Genomic DNA, 14353 nt, shown 5'->3' with positions numbered 1-14353 from the left:
GCATGTGCAGAAGAGTAATTAAGAGGAAGTTGAGGCAACTATGAAAACAATGAGGAGTAGAAAGGTTCCCCTAAACTTGATTCTGTTCATTTTCAGTGGGAGGAACAGATGATGTCTCAGCTGACTGCAGGTTTCCCCAAACTTAAAAATGTACATTTGCACAATAACTGAAACCAGCACCACTGAATGAAAGGTTCAGATGACGTAGCTGTAGCAGCGCGGAAATATCTAAGAGAGGGCAGTGGACTTTTTAACCAGACATTTTAACACAAAACTGGAGAAGCTGAGGAATGGAGAATTGTACTAGTGAACAGAAGGATAAAGATGATGATCCATACCATGAAAAATAAATGTATTTATTTACTAAAACTCAGCCCTAGGCTGAACCCTTGAAGAACTTTCACAGCTTATTAGGAGAGCTATTTTTGCCTCCATTGTCACACACCAGTGCACAGCATCCTTAAGCTCTTATGGCACACAAACGTGAGACAGCCCACAGAAATAAGCATGTCTATGTCTAAAGAAAACCCCAAAGGTTCCCTCCTGCACTCAGGTTTGCCCATGAAAGCTTGGACCCAGCTCTCTGAGATTGCACCATGAATTACGAATATTCTGTTTATTCAACAGCAGCACTGCAGCTAATTGGTCTGATAAAATAGGGGAGGAGGGAGAAGATAAGGTCGGTGGGGTGCAGAAAAATCTTATGAATGAAATCCAGTCTATTGACGTCAATGGGGACCTTGACGCAAGGATCACGTGTGTGCGGAAGGAGGGGGTAGAAGACAGCCGCAGCCTCTGTCCGTAGTCCTGAAAATAGACGAAGTAGGTTCTGACTCCTGTGATAGTAGCACACGAAGAGTCCGAAACCCAGCGACATACAACAATAGCAGTAACAATAATTAACAGCACATTACAACACGGCACGCGTCACGACGAGCACGGAGTGGATGACTGCAGGACTTCAGCAGCTGTGTGACGTGACGAGGAGGGAAAGCAGGAATTCCCCCGCCGCACACACTGAACTGCAAGTAAGCGGCAACTTATTTTGCATTAAGGCATTTAGCCTTCTGCTCTCCGAAAGAAATACTGTTGCTCAATAATATTAGCGTTCTTAGAAATACTCATAAATGTTTAAAATATTGCAATAAAATTATGATGTCACTCTAAAGCTTTGTAGTCAAAGCAAAGCGAGGCGCAGAAAATGTGCAAAACATATAGAAAACGCAGGAAAAGATGGTAATGCCTGTTGTGTGATGGGTTGGAGGAGGTTTAGTAGATGAATCGGAAGTATTTATGTCCGTCCTAAACTGTGGCACACATTTAATTGATTTTAAGGAATAAAAATCAATTAGGCCCCAGTCAATATTTTGCGGACACGCAGGCGGTTCGTAAGTCAGGCATCACGTTGAAGTGAATTTGTGCACTGATGGCAGCTTAAAGTATTGTTATTTGATGTGGTCAAAATTCATTGTTTATAATCAACCTACTGTCTGCTCCTACAACCCCTCCTACTTCTCATCTTTAGCCACATCATCAGCCTCATCTTCTCAATTATCGTCATTTCCAGCAATCACATCCTTGACTGAAATAACTGCACTGTAAAATAAGTAGACTGGAGCTGTAACGCGGTGACAAAAGGCTGATACCACAGAGACAACGGTAACCTTTGTCTCTGCATAACACTGACGTCCATGTTAGTCTGAGATAAGGTTGTTTACATGTGAAGTGCGAATTGCGGGGAGGTTACTTCTGTTGAGGTCTGAGGTGGCTGTATGCTCATGTTTATTCTTGTTTGCTTTTCTGGGAACTGTGACCTGCTGCAACAGTGCAAACAACAGATTCATCTTGTTGTGCCAAACAATGATTCAATTTAAACGGTTAGAAATAACTTGTTGACCTGAAACCTATCAAAAATAGACCATGTATCAGACATTAAAAAACAACAACAACAACACATGAGAACATGTGAAATCCCTTTTTTGGCACAGCCCAGCCTCCACCGCAGGATATGCCGTCTATGTGTTATGTTCCTATATCTCCGAAGTGTGTTTACTGCAACTAAAAACTAAAGGATTTTAACAATCATTTACATATATATTGATATAACTGTTGGGTGATTTAACGAAAGCAAAACACAAACAAAAAGGTTTATGGTAATTAGCTGACAACAAAATGAAATTCAACTTGAATTGTTTTGCTTTAATAGGGATAAAAAAAATCCCACCGTGAAACTGGTTGTTTAGGTATTCTTAGAAAATACATTTGAGTTTGCAGTTCCTGCGCATTTTTACAGTGTTTTAACTGCTGCATATGGCACATGGCGATGCAGGCAGGCGGTGGCTTCTGGAAACAAGAGCAGGTTTTTCTGATGGTGTAAACGACTCGGTGTAATAAACGTCTTACCCGTTCCAAAGAAGGCATGGCAGTGAATGTGCACCGGAATGGTTGTTGCGGATTTCAAGATATTACACTTGTTGCACTCTGGGTTCAACATTTAAGCACCAAGCGGAGCAGCGCGTCCCCGCCGGCAGCAGCAACATTGGGAGATGATTTATTTGATCATCTTTTAAGTTTTTTCACAGTTTTTCTGCTTCTGCTATCGCTCGCTGCTCTATTCCGGCCCACTTGTCAACCAATCAACATTCAGCAGTCGCATATATCACCCGCTTCCAGCGACGCGCAGTCAGGATCTTCGAGGACTGCAGGTAGCGCGTCTTGCGTGCGTGAAAACCCACGCCTCCTCTGTCCGGTTTAGTTAACTATAACAACCTTGGTTAGTTACTCCTACACTAGTGCACACACATGCGCGCGCGCGAAAACTCAGAAAGTGAAAACCAGCTGTGCTCTTGGTGTTGCACGGAAATATTGCTCTAGTGCTAGAGCATAGCGTCACAGTCCCTCAGTCCTCACTGCGTGAGCTTCTGTTTTTTGTTTGTGTTCTGTCGCCACTCTCCTATTTCCCTGTGTGTGTGTGTGTGTGTGTGTGTGTGTGTGTGTGTGTGTGTGTGTGTGTGTGTGTGTGTGTGTGTGTGCGCCACCAGTCAATGTCTGTCAGGACCTCGTCTGGGCTGCTTCACGCAGGATTTGTGGTCCCAGAAATGTGTCCATCCGCTAGTGAGGTGCGATACCAGTGGTTTCCTTGCCAATCCGATATCAAGTAAAATGCAGGGTCGTATCTACGATACTGATCTGATACCGATACTTTGTACAAAAACTTAATGTGTTATTGTATTTCAAATTATAGCTTCACATAATTTCACATTCACACTTTCCCTCATTCACAGAATTTCTGTGCCACACTACAAATTTTGGTATCGATCCAATACAAAGCAAATACAGGGCCAGTATTGCTGAAGTTACTCAGGCAGCTAATTGGGGGAGAGTAGTTTGCCATGACTTATGAGATGAGTTGTCAATTTGCAAATTCTGAACACATTTTAATCACCACTGTGATTGTTACTTTCCACAATAACTAGTTGACACAACAAAACACACCTTTCAGCTTTTCATGTTTTCAAACTTGGTTTTTGGAGACCTGGAGTTTAAAAAATTCTGAATCTAAAGCACAGAAAGTTTGCACATTTTTCAGAGTGCATGTTTGAGGTTTATTTTTTCCAAAGAAATGATTAACACAGTTCAGCGGGCCACATACTGAACTTAAAGGATAAAAGCAAAGTATTGATCCAGTCGTGCTAGTATTGATCTGATATCGATACTAGTGTTGGTATCGATGCTATCGATATTTGGATCAATCCGCCCAACTCAAAAAACCGGTTGGATGCGAGTGGAGAAAGGTTTTTACCCTCAGGAGATGCTGCCGTGCAGTCCTCCAAGATCCTTACTGCGTGTCACTGGAACTGGACTTCTGAAGAAGGTTGATTGGTTAACAAGTGGGTCAGAAGAGAGCAGGGAACAATATCAGAGTTCACCAGAACAGGAGAATTTAAAAAAAACTTCAAAGAGCAAAATGTAAATCATGAAAAGTGCAGACGATGGACACTTTCATTGTTTTAACTCTCAGTTTCACTTCAGGTCCTTGTGTGTTATAACTCATGTTGCAACTCTTTTTCGTGAATAACTCTAGGAGTAGGGATGGGACTCGAGATGTTCACTTCCTTGGAATTGTCAAATTTGCTCACCTATCAGTTCCACATACACTTGTCCCACAATCAGCTGATTAGAGTTCCTGTGCCTGAGGAGGAAAATAGTGGTAAAGTCGACAGCGTGCACTGTGCAGCTATTTTTATGTATTTATTTTTATCGAACTAAATGATGAGAGCACGATGCTAAAATGCAAACTGCATTATGCTGCTAACAGAACTTGGGCTCCCTGCTAAAGCTAAGCTAGCCAAGAACCCAGAGTCGTGTTAAAGCTGAGTGAATGCAGACCCCAGCCCAGCAGCCAGAGCCTGAACTTCAACAGGTAACAAACTGATGAGCTGTCAGGTTGCAGCCTCCGTTTCTACCTGTTCGTGTTTCTACAGTAAAATCACCGTGACGATCGCTTTAAAGTCTCTTTGTGCCGGTTTTATCTTTGCCTTGTGTTCGTGCCTAAATACTAAGAGAAAGATCGCATGTGTGTTCACATTAGGACAAGGATTTATGATGGTGTGTGGGACTGTAGGTTTATATCGATCACTTGCAATTATGAAAGAGTCATGAGTCATTTTACAGGAAAACATGAAAGTAATATAACGACCAGTGTAACAAATTACTTTCAACTTGGAGTAATTAAATAATGTACTGCAACAAAAGTGTTTTGTGTAATATGTTAAATACATTACAAATAATTTGCACTACGTAATGTCCTTGATATGTTGCTAAGCTGTGGTGGTGGTGACTCTCAAAGCAGAGCTAATGAGAATCTGTAGTGGCAGTTCCTTTCATTTGACCAACCAAACATCCAACAATTAAAAATCTACAAGCCACTGCTGCGCTGAGATAAGATCATGCAAAAGAAGTCCCACTGTCCAAACTTGAAAGTTGCATTTTATGGTTTTTTCATCCAATTCGGCAAGCGATAACAAGATCCATTTTTGTTGCTTCCTGCCGCTTCTCCTGCTCTGGTAAAAAACCGTAGGCCCACCCCAGTGTATGCTGGTCCTATACCAGTGCCTTCATTTATAGGAAATGGCCCTACAGCTCCTCCTGACTGACTTAACAAAACAAACAACAAAACAAAACAATAAAAGAAGTACCAAGCTACAAAAAAACTTGTGAATAACCCAAAAATATATGTAAAGCAACAACAACCCCTAACAAACTTCAAAGTAATAAAAATAGAATAAATAGCTCCAACAAGAATCAATAAGGAATCGAATTGATCGAAGTGATATTGACAATGGAATCTGCATCACTCAGTTCTCATCAGTTTCCATCCCTGCATGTCAGCTCCCAAAACTTTTGGTGACATCTAATAAAAGTAACAGATTTAATGAGATTAATTTCAGATTCATAAAATGAAACGGGACAAAAGGTTTACTAAAGTGTAAAACCAGTATCCATTTTTAAGAATATCTTTTCATGGGAGCAATCTAGTCAAGCACCAGGAGAAGAAACGGTCGTGGTTACACTAAAAGTCTTAATTAACTGCAGATAGAAAGCAAGCTTTAGCCGTCTCTAGGGTCATATGTGCTACTCACTCATTCACTCATCAAACCCACATATACATCCTTGCATTCTCAGTGAAGATTTGATTCTGTTTCTTCTCTTTTCCAGGGATTTCCGATCTCCTTCTCCGCTCACAGAAAGTCCTGTTCTGGGTAGCCATGACTAGATACCATAATCCCTCAAGTGCTTTAATACAGCTGCTTCTTCTGACAGCAGCATCCTTTCTCCATCTGTCCACCTCCAATCCTCTCAGCACCCTTGACAAGCCATACCAACATACGTCAGGGCTGACTGTGTCTGGATATAGGAATATAGGTGGTGAAGAAAGCCAGCCAATGCAGAAACAAGAGGAAGCAGAGCATGAAGAAGAGCTTTTTAAAAATGTTGATCCCAAAAAACTAGCAGCAGTTTTACTAGAGGCACTGAATAATTCAAAAGCAGAGCAAATGAGCGAAGGAGAGGGGCGTGATGGAATGGAAGAAGAGATGACGGCAGAGAAAGAGGAATATAAAAACGAAGATTCATACAGAAAATTGAGAACGATTGAGGGAGCAGACCGAGACAGAGACGGACGACAAGAGTTAGAGCTGCTAATGGCGACACAGGGGAAGGAGCAGGAAACGGGGGAAGATGAGGAGAGGAAGAAAGCACAAAAAGAAGAGAAGCTGACCGAGAGGGTGACCAGTCGTACTACAAGCCACACAGTCGAAATAGCAAGAGAGAAGCCTCCCACTGGCTCAGATGGAATAGGCGATAATGGACAGAGTACTGGTTCCCAGCAGGGATCAACCAGCCCTGATCAAGCCAGTAGTGAGGAGGAGGAACAGCTCAGCCCTGAGGAGCTAAAAAGTCTTGAGATGATGATGAAGGAATTTCCTGCTTTGAATGTGCCCATTAAGAGGGAAGGAGACTCTGAGCAAAGTCACAGAGAAAGCAGAGACTACAGCTACAATGACATCATGCCCATAAATAAAGGCAGTGACCTTGCTATCACTAAGAAAAAACTTAAATGGCAAGAAGAGACGCAGAAAGCTCTCAGCTTCCCAAAATTCAGAGGAGACAATTTTATGGGTGAATTTGATGGCAGCAATCATAACTCAGCAGACCTCCAGGCTCCAGAACAGACGATGGAAGATGATGATCCAGACGAGGAGGAGGAAGAAGATGAGGAGGTGTTGAGTCCAGAGGAAGAGGAGGCTCAGGCCAAAGGTGAGCAGGAGGAGATGAGGAGACAGGCAGCTGAGGCACAAAGAGCCAAGATGGAGGAGGAGATGCTAGCTGATATTGCCTCAGACATGCTGCTGCGGTACATGGCCAAACAGAATAACGGGAACAAGCAGTACAGCTCTTCTCTCTCCAGCGCTGCAGAGGATAAAAGGTCTGACGAAGAACAGGAAGTCACAGAGGAAGACGATATTGATCCTCAGACCATTGACAAGCTTATAGAAATCTCCAGCAAGCTCCACCTCCCTGCTGACGATGTGGTGGACATCATTAGTGACGTGGAGAAGAAGAAGAAGAAAGACTTGTCGCCTGACGTGACATCAGGTTGGCGACGACCTTTACCCGCCATATCTTCACCATTTCCATCGGAATCACAGATTTCAAGCAATCAAAATGACATTCCCGCCTCTAACCAACCATTTCCAGCAGCTCATTTCCTCAAAACCTGGTTACAGAAGAAACAACCAACAAGATCAGAGGATCTCTGGAACAAACCTGCAAAACCTCAGCTTGGCAATCAAAATATCTGGGCCCAACCTCCTGTGCCGATCAAACAGGACCTCTGGCTCACGTCACCTAAAGCTGCTTGGACTAGATATCCTCACTATCCCCTTTTTCCCCACCCTTATCCTTCCTACTACCAGAAGAAGCCCTACAAAGGCTACCCCATCTATGTTCCTCCTGCACCCAGACTTAAACCCTATTACTTAATCCTTAAGCCCGCTCTCACTCTCAACAACTTCCTCACTCATTCAGTGGATGATGTGTATGCTTTTTCTCCCAAAAGGCGATACAACAGCTGGGTCCAACCTAAGCTGAGAAAACCCCCTACAGGCCCACAGCAGAAGTCTTACTACACCAGATACCCTCTCTCTTTGTACCCTTGGACATTTCAGCCAGCGTCCAACCCCAAACTACATCCACTTCCCAGAATCCATTCTCAGCAGAAGCAGCTGTATTACTCAGCCCCAGCGCCTGCAGATTATTATGTGGCTGGAAAGCAGCCAGACAGTAACTATGATGATCTGGAGAAATACATACAGCAGATATCCATGAAGAAGCCATACATGATGGACTGAGTACAGACATGAGAAGAAGGAAGAGAAGAAGAAGAGCCACAAGCAGAAAAGAGTGTATTTATTTAAGTATTTAGGTGGTTTTTCATATGTAATAAGTTTCCTGTAATCATTTTGATTGGTTATGATTGAGACAAGGACACTACAGAAGACTTTTCCCCAGAGGCGGTCTGGATAAAATGGATGAAAGATGTACAACTGCACTCGTTTCCTTTGCTATCCTTTAACTTTTCTTGACAGCATTCTCTATGTGGACATTTTAAAATGCCAACAAAGGAGGATGTTTAAATATGCTGTTACCTGAACCGAAGGCCTTTGTCAGAATCAGTCAGTCAGATAAATCTGAAAACATTTATTCAGTGATGGCTCAGAAAATGATAGTTTTGGCATTAAAATTTGAAAATTATCGAATTAAAACAATTTCCTCAAAATTATGCCTGGCCAAAAGATTGTGGATACCAAAAGTCCCCCCTCAGTGGAAGGAAATGGCCCCCGAAGGCAGAGTGTCCATACATTCTTACACTATCACCTCTTAGAAATTCAGTTATTTTCATCCATAGTCTAGGAATTAATAAAATCAAAAGCCACTCCCTATAATTATCTTTTAAATGACCACGTTTATGTAAATGTATCATTTTTTATTGTTCATATAAAAGGATAAAATTTTTAATGCAAAGCACGTTTCTGTGAATGTATACTCACACATATCCACCAAAGCTCTTTATAATAAAACATAATGCGTCAAAAAGCCAGACTACCACCAATATAATAGCTTGGATGACTCATTCTTTTGCATAACTTCAACAACCTTGTTGCTACGGTGATAACAAATTCAGCTAAACCCTGGCTAAACAGTCCAGTCTTTTACATGTCCTGCTATTGGAGGAGGATGTAATGGTGGAGCCATACTGATCTTTTCATGGAGATATTTAAAAGCAAAAGACGTGGGTGATTCTATATTTTCAGTCACTCTCAGCAGCAGTTCTGCATTTAATACATTATTTTTCTAAGCAAGATGGCCTTTGTAGTTTTTTAGTAAATGTTACAAGTTTCTATTTTAGAAGATGTGTTGTTGGCACAAAGTGCTCTGAAATCCCAGAGTTTCACACATTTTTTTTTTACTTTTATTTCATTCATTCTTTTTGTAATTTGTCATTTTTAAATTCAATGTTAATTCTGCTTATTTTTCCCATTATCCAAATGTTGAATATAGGAAAACTCTCCTGTAATGGTGGTGCAGTGTTTAGTAACATCCCTTCACCTCATATCAAGAAGGCTCTAGTTTCAAATCTCCTAATTAGTGAGAATCCCACAATGAAAAAGCATACATGTACTGATTCTAAATTTGCCAAAGTATGAATGCAATGCAGATCAAATGCATAAGTGTAGGGAATAAAGCAATGCAAGAACAAAGTAAAATGGTAAGGTTTGGTGTGAAGCACTTTGTTTGGTCAGTCGGACTAAAATGCATAATGTAAATGTTCTCACCAACTTAATTAACAGTAGATAGGAACAGTTTGCTCATGTTTATGTTTGCTCCACATTTTCAAACATTTTTCAATGACAATGACACAAAAAGAAACTTTGTACAGCCTGATTTTCTTTTTCACATGGATACTAATAATAATTCATCAATAAAAACTTTCTTTTGCTACTTTTTCTATTTTTCCAATCGAAAAGAGGTTTTCCACTTTGGCTTGTTGGTGTTCATCTTTGTCATCATCAAGGTATCAGCACAGCATCTTGGCATTGAAAGTCTCATAGAAAAAAGTAATCATGAGCTGCAAGTAACAAAAAGAATGAACTGAACTTTTGTCATTTTTAATGATTTGTTGCTTTTTTATGCTTTTCTTTTTGGCTTATTAATAAAGAAAGGGGCAGATAAAAGGGGCTGAGACACAGTAGAGGGTACAATGTCTGCACGTTTATGTATACTTGCACCTGAAAAATAACTTTTTTAAAACATTTATGCATTAATGAAAAAAGTATAAAAAAATCTTAAAGATGAATGAAACAAAAACGTCAGTGTACCTACTACTACCTGTTTGAGTCATGTATGCAATGAGTGTTACCCACGCTCTTTCTAGATGTAACTCATTGTAACCGCTGTAATAAATATGTGTTTGCTGGATGTAAATGTCCATGTCAATTACTATTTTACTACACATAAAGAAATAAAGAAAAATATTTTTATTAAAAAAAATGTTTCATTTTGGACACAAAGAGACTGTGAGAGAGACAGCAACAGCAAAGTCGTCATCTCATTGAACCTGGATACTTTGGTCGGCAACATGTGTGACTGTGCTGACCAAAGTAAAGCTGAACACTTCTGATGGTGAGCTTGCAGTTGTTATATCAAATTCTTCATCCAGCTTAAACTTCATCTCGGTGGTGTTGAAAATACTCTAACTTCAGTGAAATAGCTCTCATCACGACAGTGATTATCAGCATAGGCTTTTCCCTACTGTATGTAGGGAATAACCCCATCTGGTTATTTAAGATGGGGCCTTAAATAATCAGGCCCCATCTTATCTTAATGACCTTGTAGTACCATATCACCCTATTAGAGCACTTTGCTCTCGCACTGCAGGCTTACTTGTTGTTCCTAGAGTATTTAAAAGTAGAATGGGAGGCAGAGCCTTCAGTTTTCAGGCCCCTCTTCTGTGGAACCAGCTTCCAGTTTGGATTCAGGAGACAGACACTATCTCTACTTTCAAGATTAGGCTTCAAACTTTCCTTTTTGCTAAAGCATATAGTTAGGGCTGGACCAGGTGACCCTGAATCCTCCCTTAGTTATGCTGCAATAGACGTAGGCTGCCGGGGATTCCCATGATGCATCGAGTTTTTCCTTTCCAGTCACCTTTCTCACTCACTATGTGTTAATAGACCTCTCTGCATCGAATCATATCTGTTATTAACCTCTGTCTCTCTTCCACAGCATGTCTTTATCCTGTTTTCCTTCTCTCACCCCAACCGGTCGCAGCAGATGGCCCCGCCCCTCCCTGAGCCTGGTTCTGCTGGAGGTTTCTTCCTGTTAAAAGGGAGTTTTTCCTTCCCACTGTTGCCAAAGTGCTTGCTCATAGGGGGTCATATGATTGTTGGGTTTTTCTCTGTATTTATTATTGTGCGATCTATTGTACAATATAAAGCGCCTTGAGGCGACATTTGTTGTGATTTGGCACTATATAAATAAAATTGAATTGAATTGAATTGAATTGTTTGCTGAGTGCCTGACTGACTGCCTTTGTGTATTCATCAGTGTTCTCAGTCTTGAAAAGAGCGCTAGAGTCAATAAACTGCTCAACCAGGACGGTAAAGATGATTCTCGGGCTGCTACCAGAATGCAAGATGTACTAACCAATCACAGCAGATGGCCCCGCCCCTCCCTGAGCCTGGTTCTGTTGGAGGTTTCTTCCTGTTAAAAGGGAGTTTTTCCTTCCCACTGTCGCCAAAGTGCTTGCTCACAGGGGGTCATATGATTGTTGGGTTTTTCTCTGTAGTTATTATTGTGCGATCTACTATACAATATAAAGCACCTTGAGGCGACTTTTGTTGTGATTTAGCGCTATATAAATAAAATTGAATTGAATTGAATTGAACTGAATTGAAAATTGAATTGAACTGTGCTCGCTTGGTCCATATTTGTGCCGGTCCAATTTGGTTGAAGTATGATCATAATCATGAGCATCTCAATAGAGAACTGCAGTCTTACTTCCCCACAGACATGTCTGTGCGGGCCAGCAGTACACATATATGGATGGACTTAGAGGCTGGGCAAACCTACACTTATCCAAGAGAATGCGCTCGTCCAGGGTCCACAGCAACTTTGCCCATTGGGGCCCAACTATGTGAAAAAACCCACACAAGTAACACTGTGGGTTAGCCAATGCAGGCCTGACAAGTTTTACCCCATGGAGCCCCCAAAGACAATTTTCTGTGAGTGCACCACCAACCACTCCACCAGCTACTCTGCTCTGGAAAAAACTGGATATTACCAATTCTGTTTTGAGACGTGAAGACAGATACACCAGCAACCGTAGTGAATTGTCTTGCATGGGCCAGAGCAGGCAACACTGAAGCTATCGCCTGCTTGGGAAATTTTCAGGGGAGCACCTGGTCTTGTTAGGAGAGATGGCATCCATCCACTTTGGATGGAGCAGCTCTTATTTCTGTAACCCTCTGGAGCAGGAAGCAGGGGTGCACTCTTACAAATTTCTTTGCAGTTTCTCTCCTCCTGCTGTCCCCCAAATCCCCATCCCCTTAGAGACTGTGTCTGCTCCCAGACTACCAAAAAAACAAATGAAAGGAAAAACAATATAACAATATACTGCACTAAAGAGCAAAACAGTGTAAGTCTCTTTCTCTTCTAAGTCCCTGTTAGTACATGAATTAATATTTGATCAACATGCTGATTATTTTACCTTACAGAAACCTGTTTACATCAGGATGATTATGTAAGTGTAAATGAATAAACACCCGAGTCACACTAACTGTCTGAATCCCCGAAGCACAGTCCGAGGAGGGGGTGTGGCAGCAATCTTTAACACCAAAGACCCAGACAGAGTTTTGACTCATTTGAAATCCTGATGCTTAGCATTTTTCAGCCAAACCTGAAAACTCAAAAGCCTGTTTTTTTGCTGCTGTTATCTATCATCCACCTGGACCTTACTCTGATTTCTCTGACTTTTTATCTAATTTAGTGCTCAGCTCAGATAAAAATAATTACTGTGGGTGATTTTAACATCCATGCAGATATGGAAAATGACACCCTCAACATGGCATTTAATTTGTACAGTACCCGAACAGGATATATACTGTTTAAAAATACATGTATACTATTATCCCTCTCACTATTTATGTAAATATAAAAAAGAATAATCCTTGTTTATTTCACTGAACTAGCCATCTGTACATAGTGTAGCACTTTTGCTTTTTTGTACACTATTTTTCCTGTTTATTTATTAAGCAGTTAATTAATTGATTTTCTAATATATCTCTGATTCACCTTTCCTTCCTGTCCCTTGTGCTGCTGTAACAATTTCATGTCCCTCAGTGTGGGATTAAATAAAGTTTATATCTATTTCCAATATTAGACTCAACTGAATTTTCTAAATGTGTAAAAGAAACCGTCCACCACGTTATTCACACTCTAGATCTAGTTCTGACAAAAGGCATAAAACCTGAACATCTAACAATATTCTCCAAAGATCCTCTTTTGCCCGGTCATTTCCTAAAACCATTTACATTTACAATTATGGATTATACAGCAGCGAGGCAGTCATTTCATAACGGTAGACACCTTTCTGAAAGTGCTGAAAGTGCTTACTTTTAAGGTATAATTCCTCCACTCTTCTCTTCTTCAATTACATGCATCATCTGGTGTATATCATTATCTTGTTAATGGTTTTACATATTCACTGCGTATGAGTCTGGATGCTGTGGCTCCTCAGCAGAGGTAGCAAAAGTAAAGACTTAAATAGAACTACACATACTAGTGTTGACAAATACTCTAGTAAAAGTTGAAGTAGTGATTCAACTTCTTTACTCAAGTAAAAGTGAAAAATGAAAGTGAAAATGTAGCTCTTTTGAGGATATCTTTACCAGCTGTGCAAAGCGAACCTTGTGCTAATATAATATTAAAATTTGTAGATGGGAATACAAACTTTATTTTACTCTAAATTTTAATTCTAGTAAATGCACTCAGCTTGAGTCAGTTAAGTAGAACATGAGCAGAGAAAAAGAAAGAACATCTGTTTTTAAAAACTCATCATGGGGAAAATAATCACAAGTCACAGTTATTTCTACTGAGAGCTAACAAACAAACAAACAAACAAAAAAAAACCCATCCGCTTTAACCCTTGATAGTTTTGCCTGTTTGTTTGTTGTGGAGTTGTTGTTTTTTTTACCTCTTTTTATGCGACATCTGCTGGTCATTACTACACAAAAAGGATTGCCTTTCATGAGTTACAGATTCAGATTGGTTTGATGTTGATGAAGGACCAATGTGATGTGAAATAACAACTGAAATGCATCAAACAGAAAGTAAGGAGCATTGAAAATATAAGGAGTAAAAAGTACAGATATTTGATTAAAAATGTAGGGAGTAAAAGTAAAACGAACTAATCAAGTATAGATTTTTTTTTCAGCACGATAACCAGGCTGACACAAAGTCAGAGCTCCGTTGAGCCAAACATTCCTTTAACCTTAACCAGCAATAACTTCATGAATTTTGTCACAAATAAAATTTTAACCATTAGAGAAAAAAATGACTCGTTTCAGTGCTGCTGATATTTATTTAGACTTTTTCTCCAATTCATCTTTCTTAGCTCACTTCAATAATTACTTCCTCCAAACCATCAACGCCCCTGACAGTGGACTCGTCTCTGTGCTTGTCCTGCTAGACCTCAGTGCAGCGTTCCATGCTGTCGACCATACATTCTGTT

At 40.5% G+C, this 14353-nt stretch overlaps 1 protein-coding gene across 1 annotated transcript; it reads left to right on the top strand.

Annotated features, from left to right (window-relative positions):
* The first annotated feature begins 787 nt into the window (after positions 1–787).
* Positions 788–10059, top strand: vgf (VGF nerve growth factor inducible). Its single transcript, XM_063470317.1, has 2 exons — positions 788–1028; positions 5719–10059. Exon 2 carries the CDS (start codon positions 5769–5771, stop codon positions 7911–7913), a length of 2145 nt encoding a protein of 714 aa, XP_063326387.1. The 5' UTR covers positions 788–1028; positions 5719–5768; the 3' UTR covers positions 7914–10059.
* The last annotated feature ends 4294 nt before the right edge of the window (positions 10060–14353 follow it).

This window comes from Pelmatolapia mariae, linkage group LG3_W (assembly GCF_036321145.2).
Source record: "Pelmatolapia mariae isolate MD_Pm_ZW linkage group LG3_W, Pm_UMD_F_2, whole genome shotgun sequence".
Taxonomy (NCBI): domain Eukaryota; kingdom Metazoa; phylum Chordata; class Actinopteri; order Cichliformes; family Cichlidae; genus Pelmatolapia; species Pelmatolapia mariae.
Note: the sequence above shows the minus strand (reverse complement) of the source record. Positions and strands in the feature narration are given on the sequence as shown.

Excerpts from the sequence above, each read along its gene's own strand:
- vgf (XM_063470317.1), top strand. The coding sequence starts at position 5,769 with ATGACTAGATACCATAATCCCTCAAGTGCTTTAATACAGCTGCTTCTT.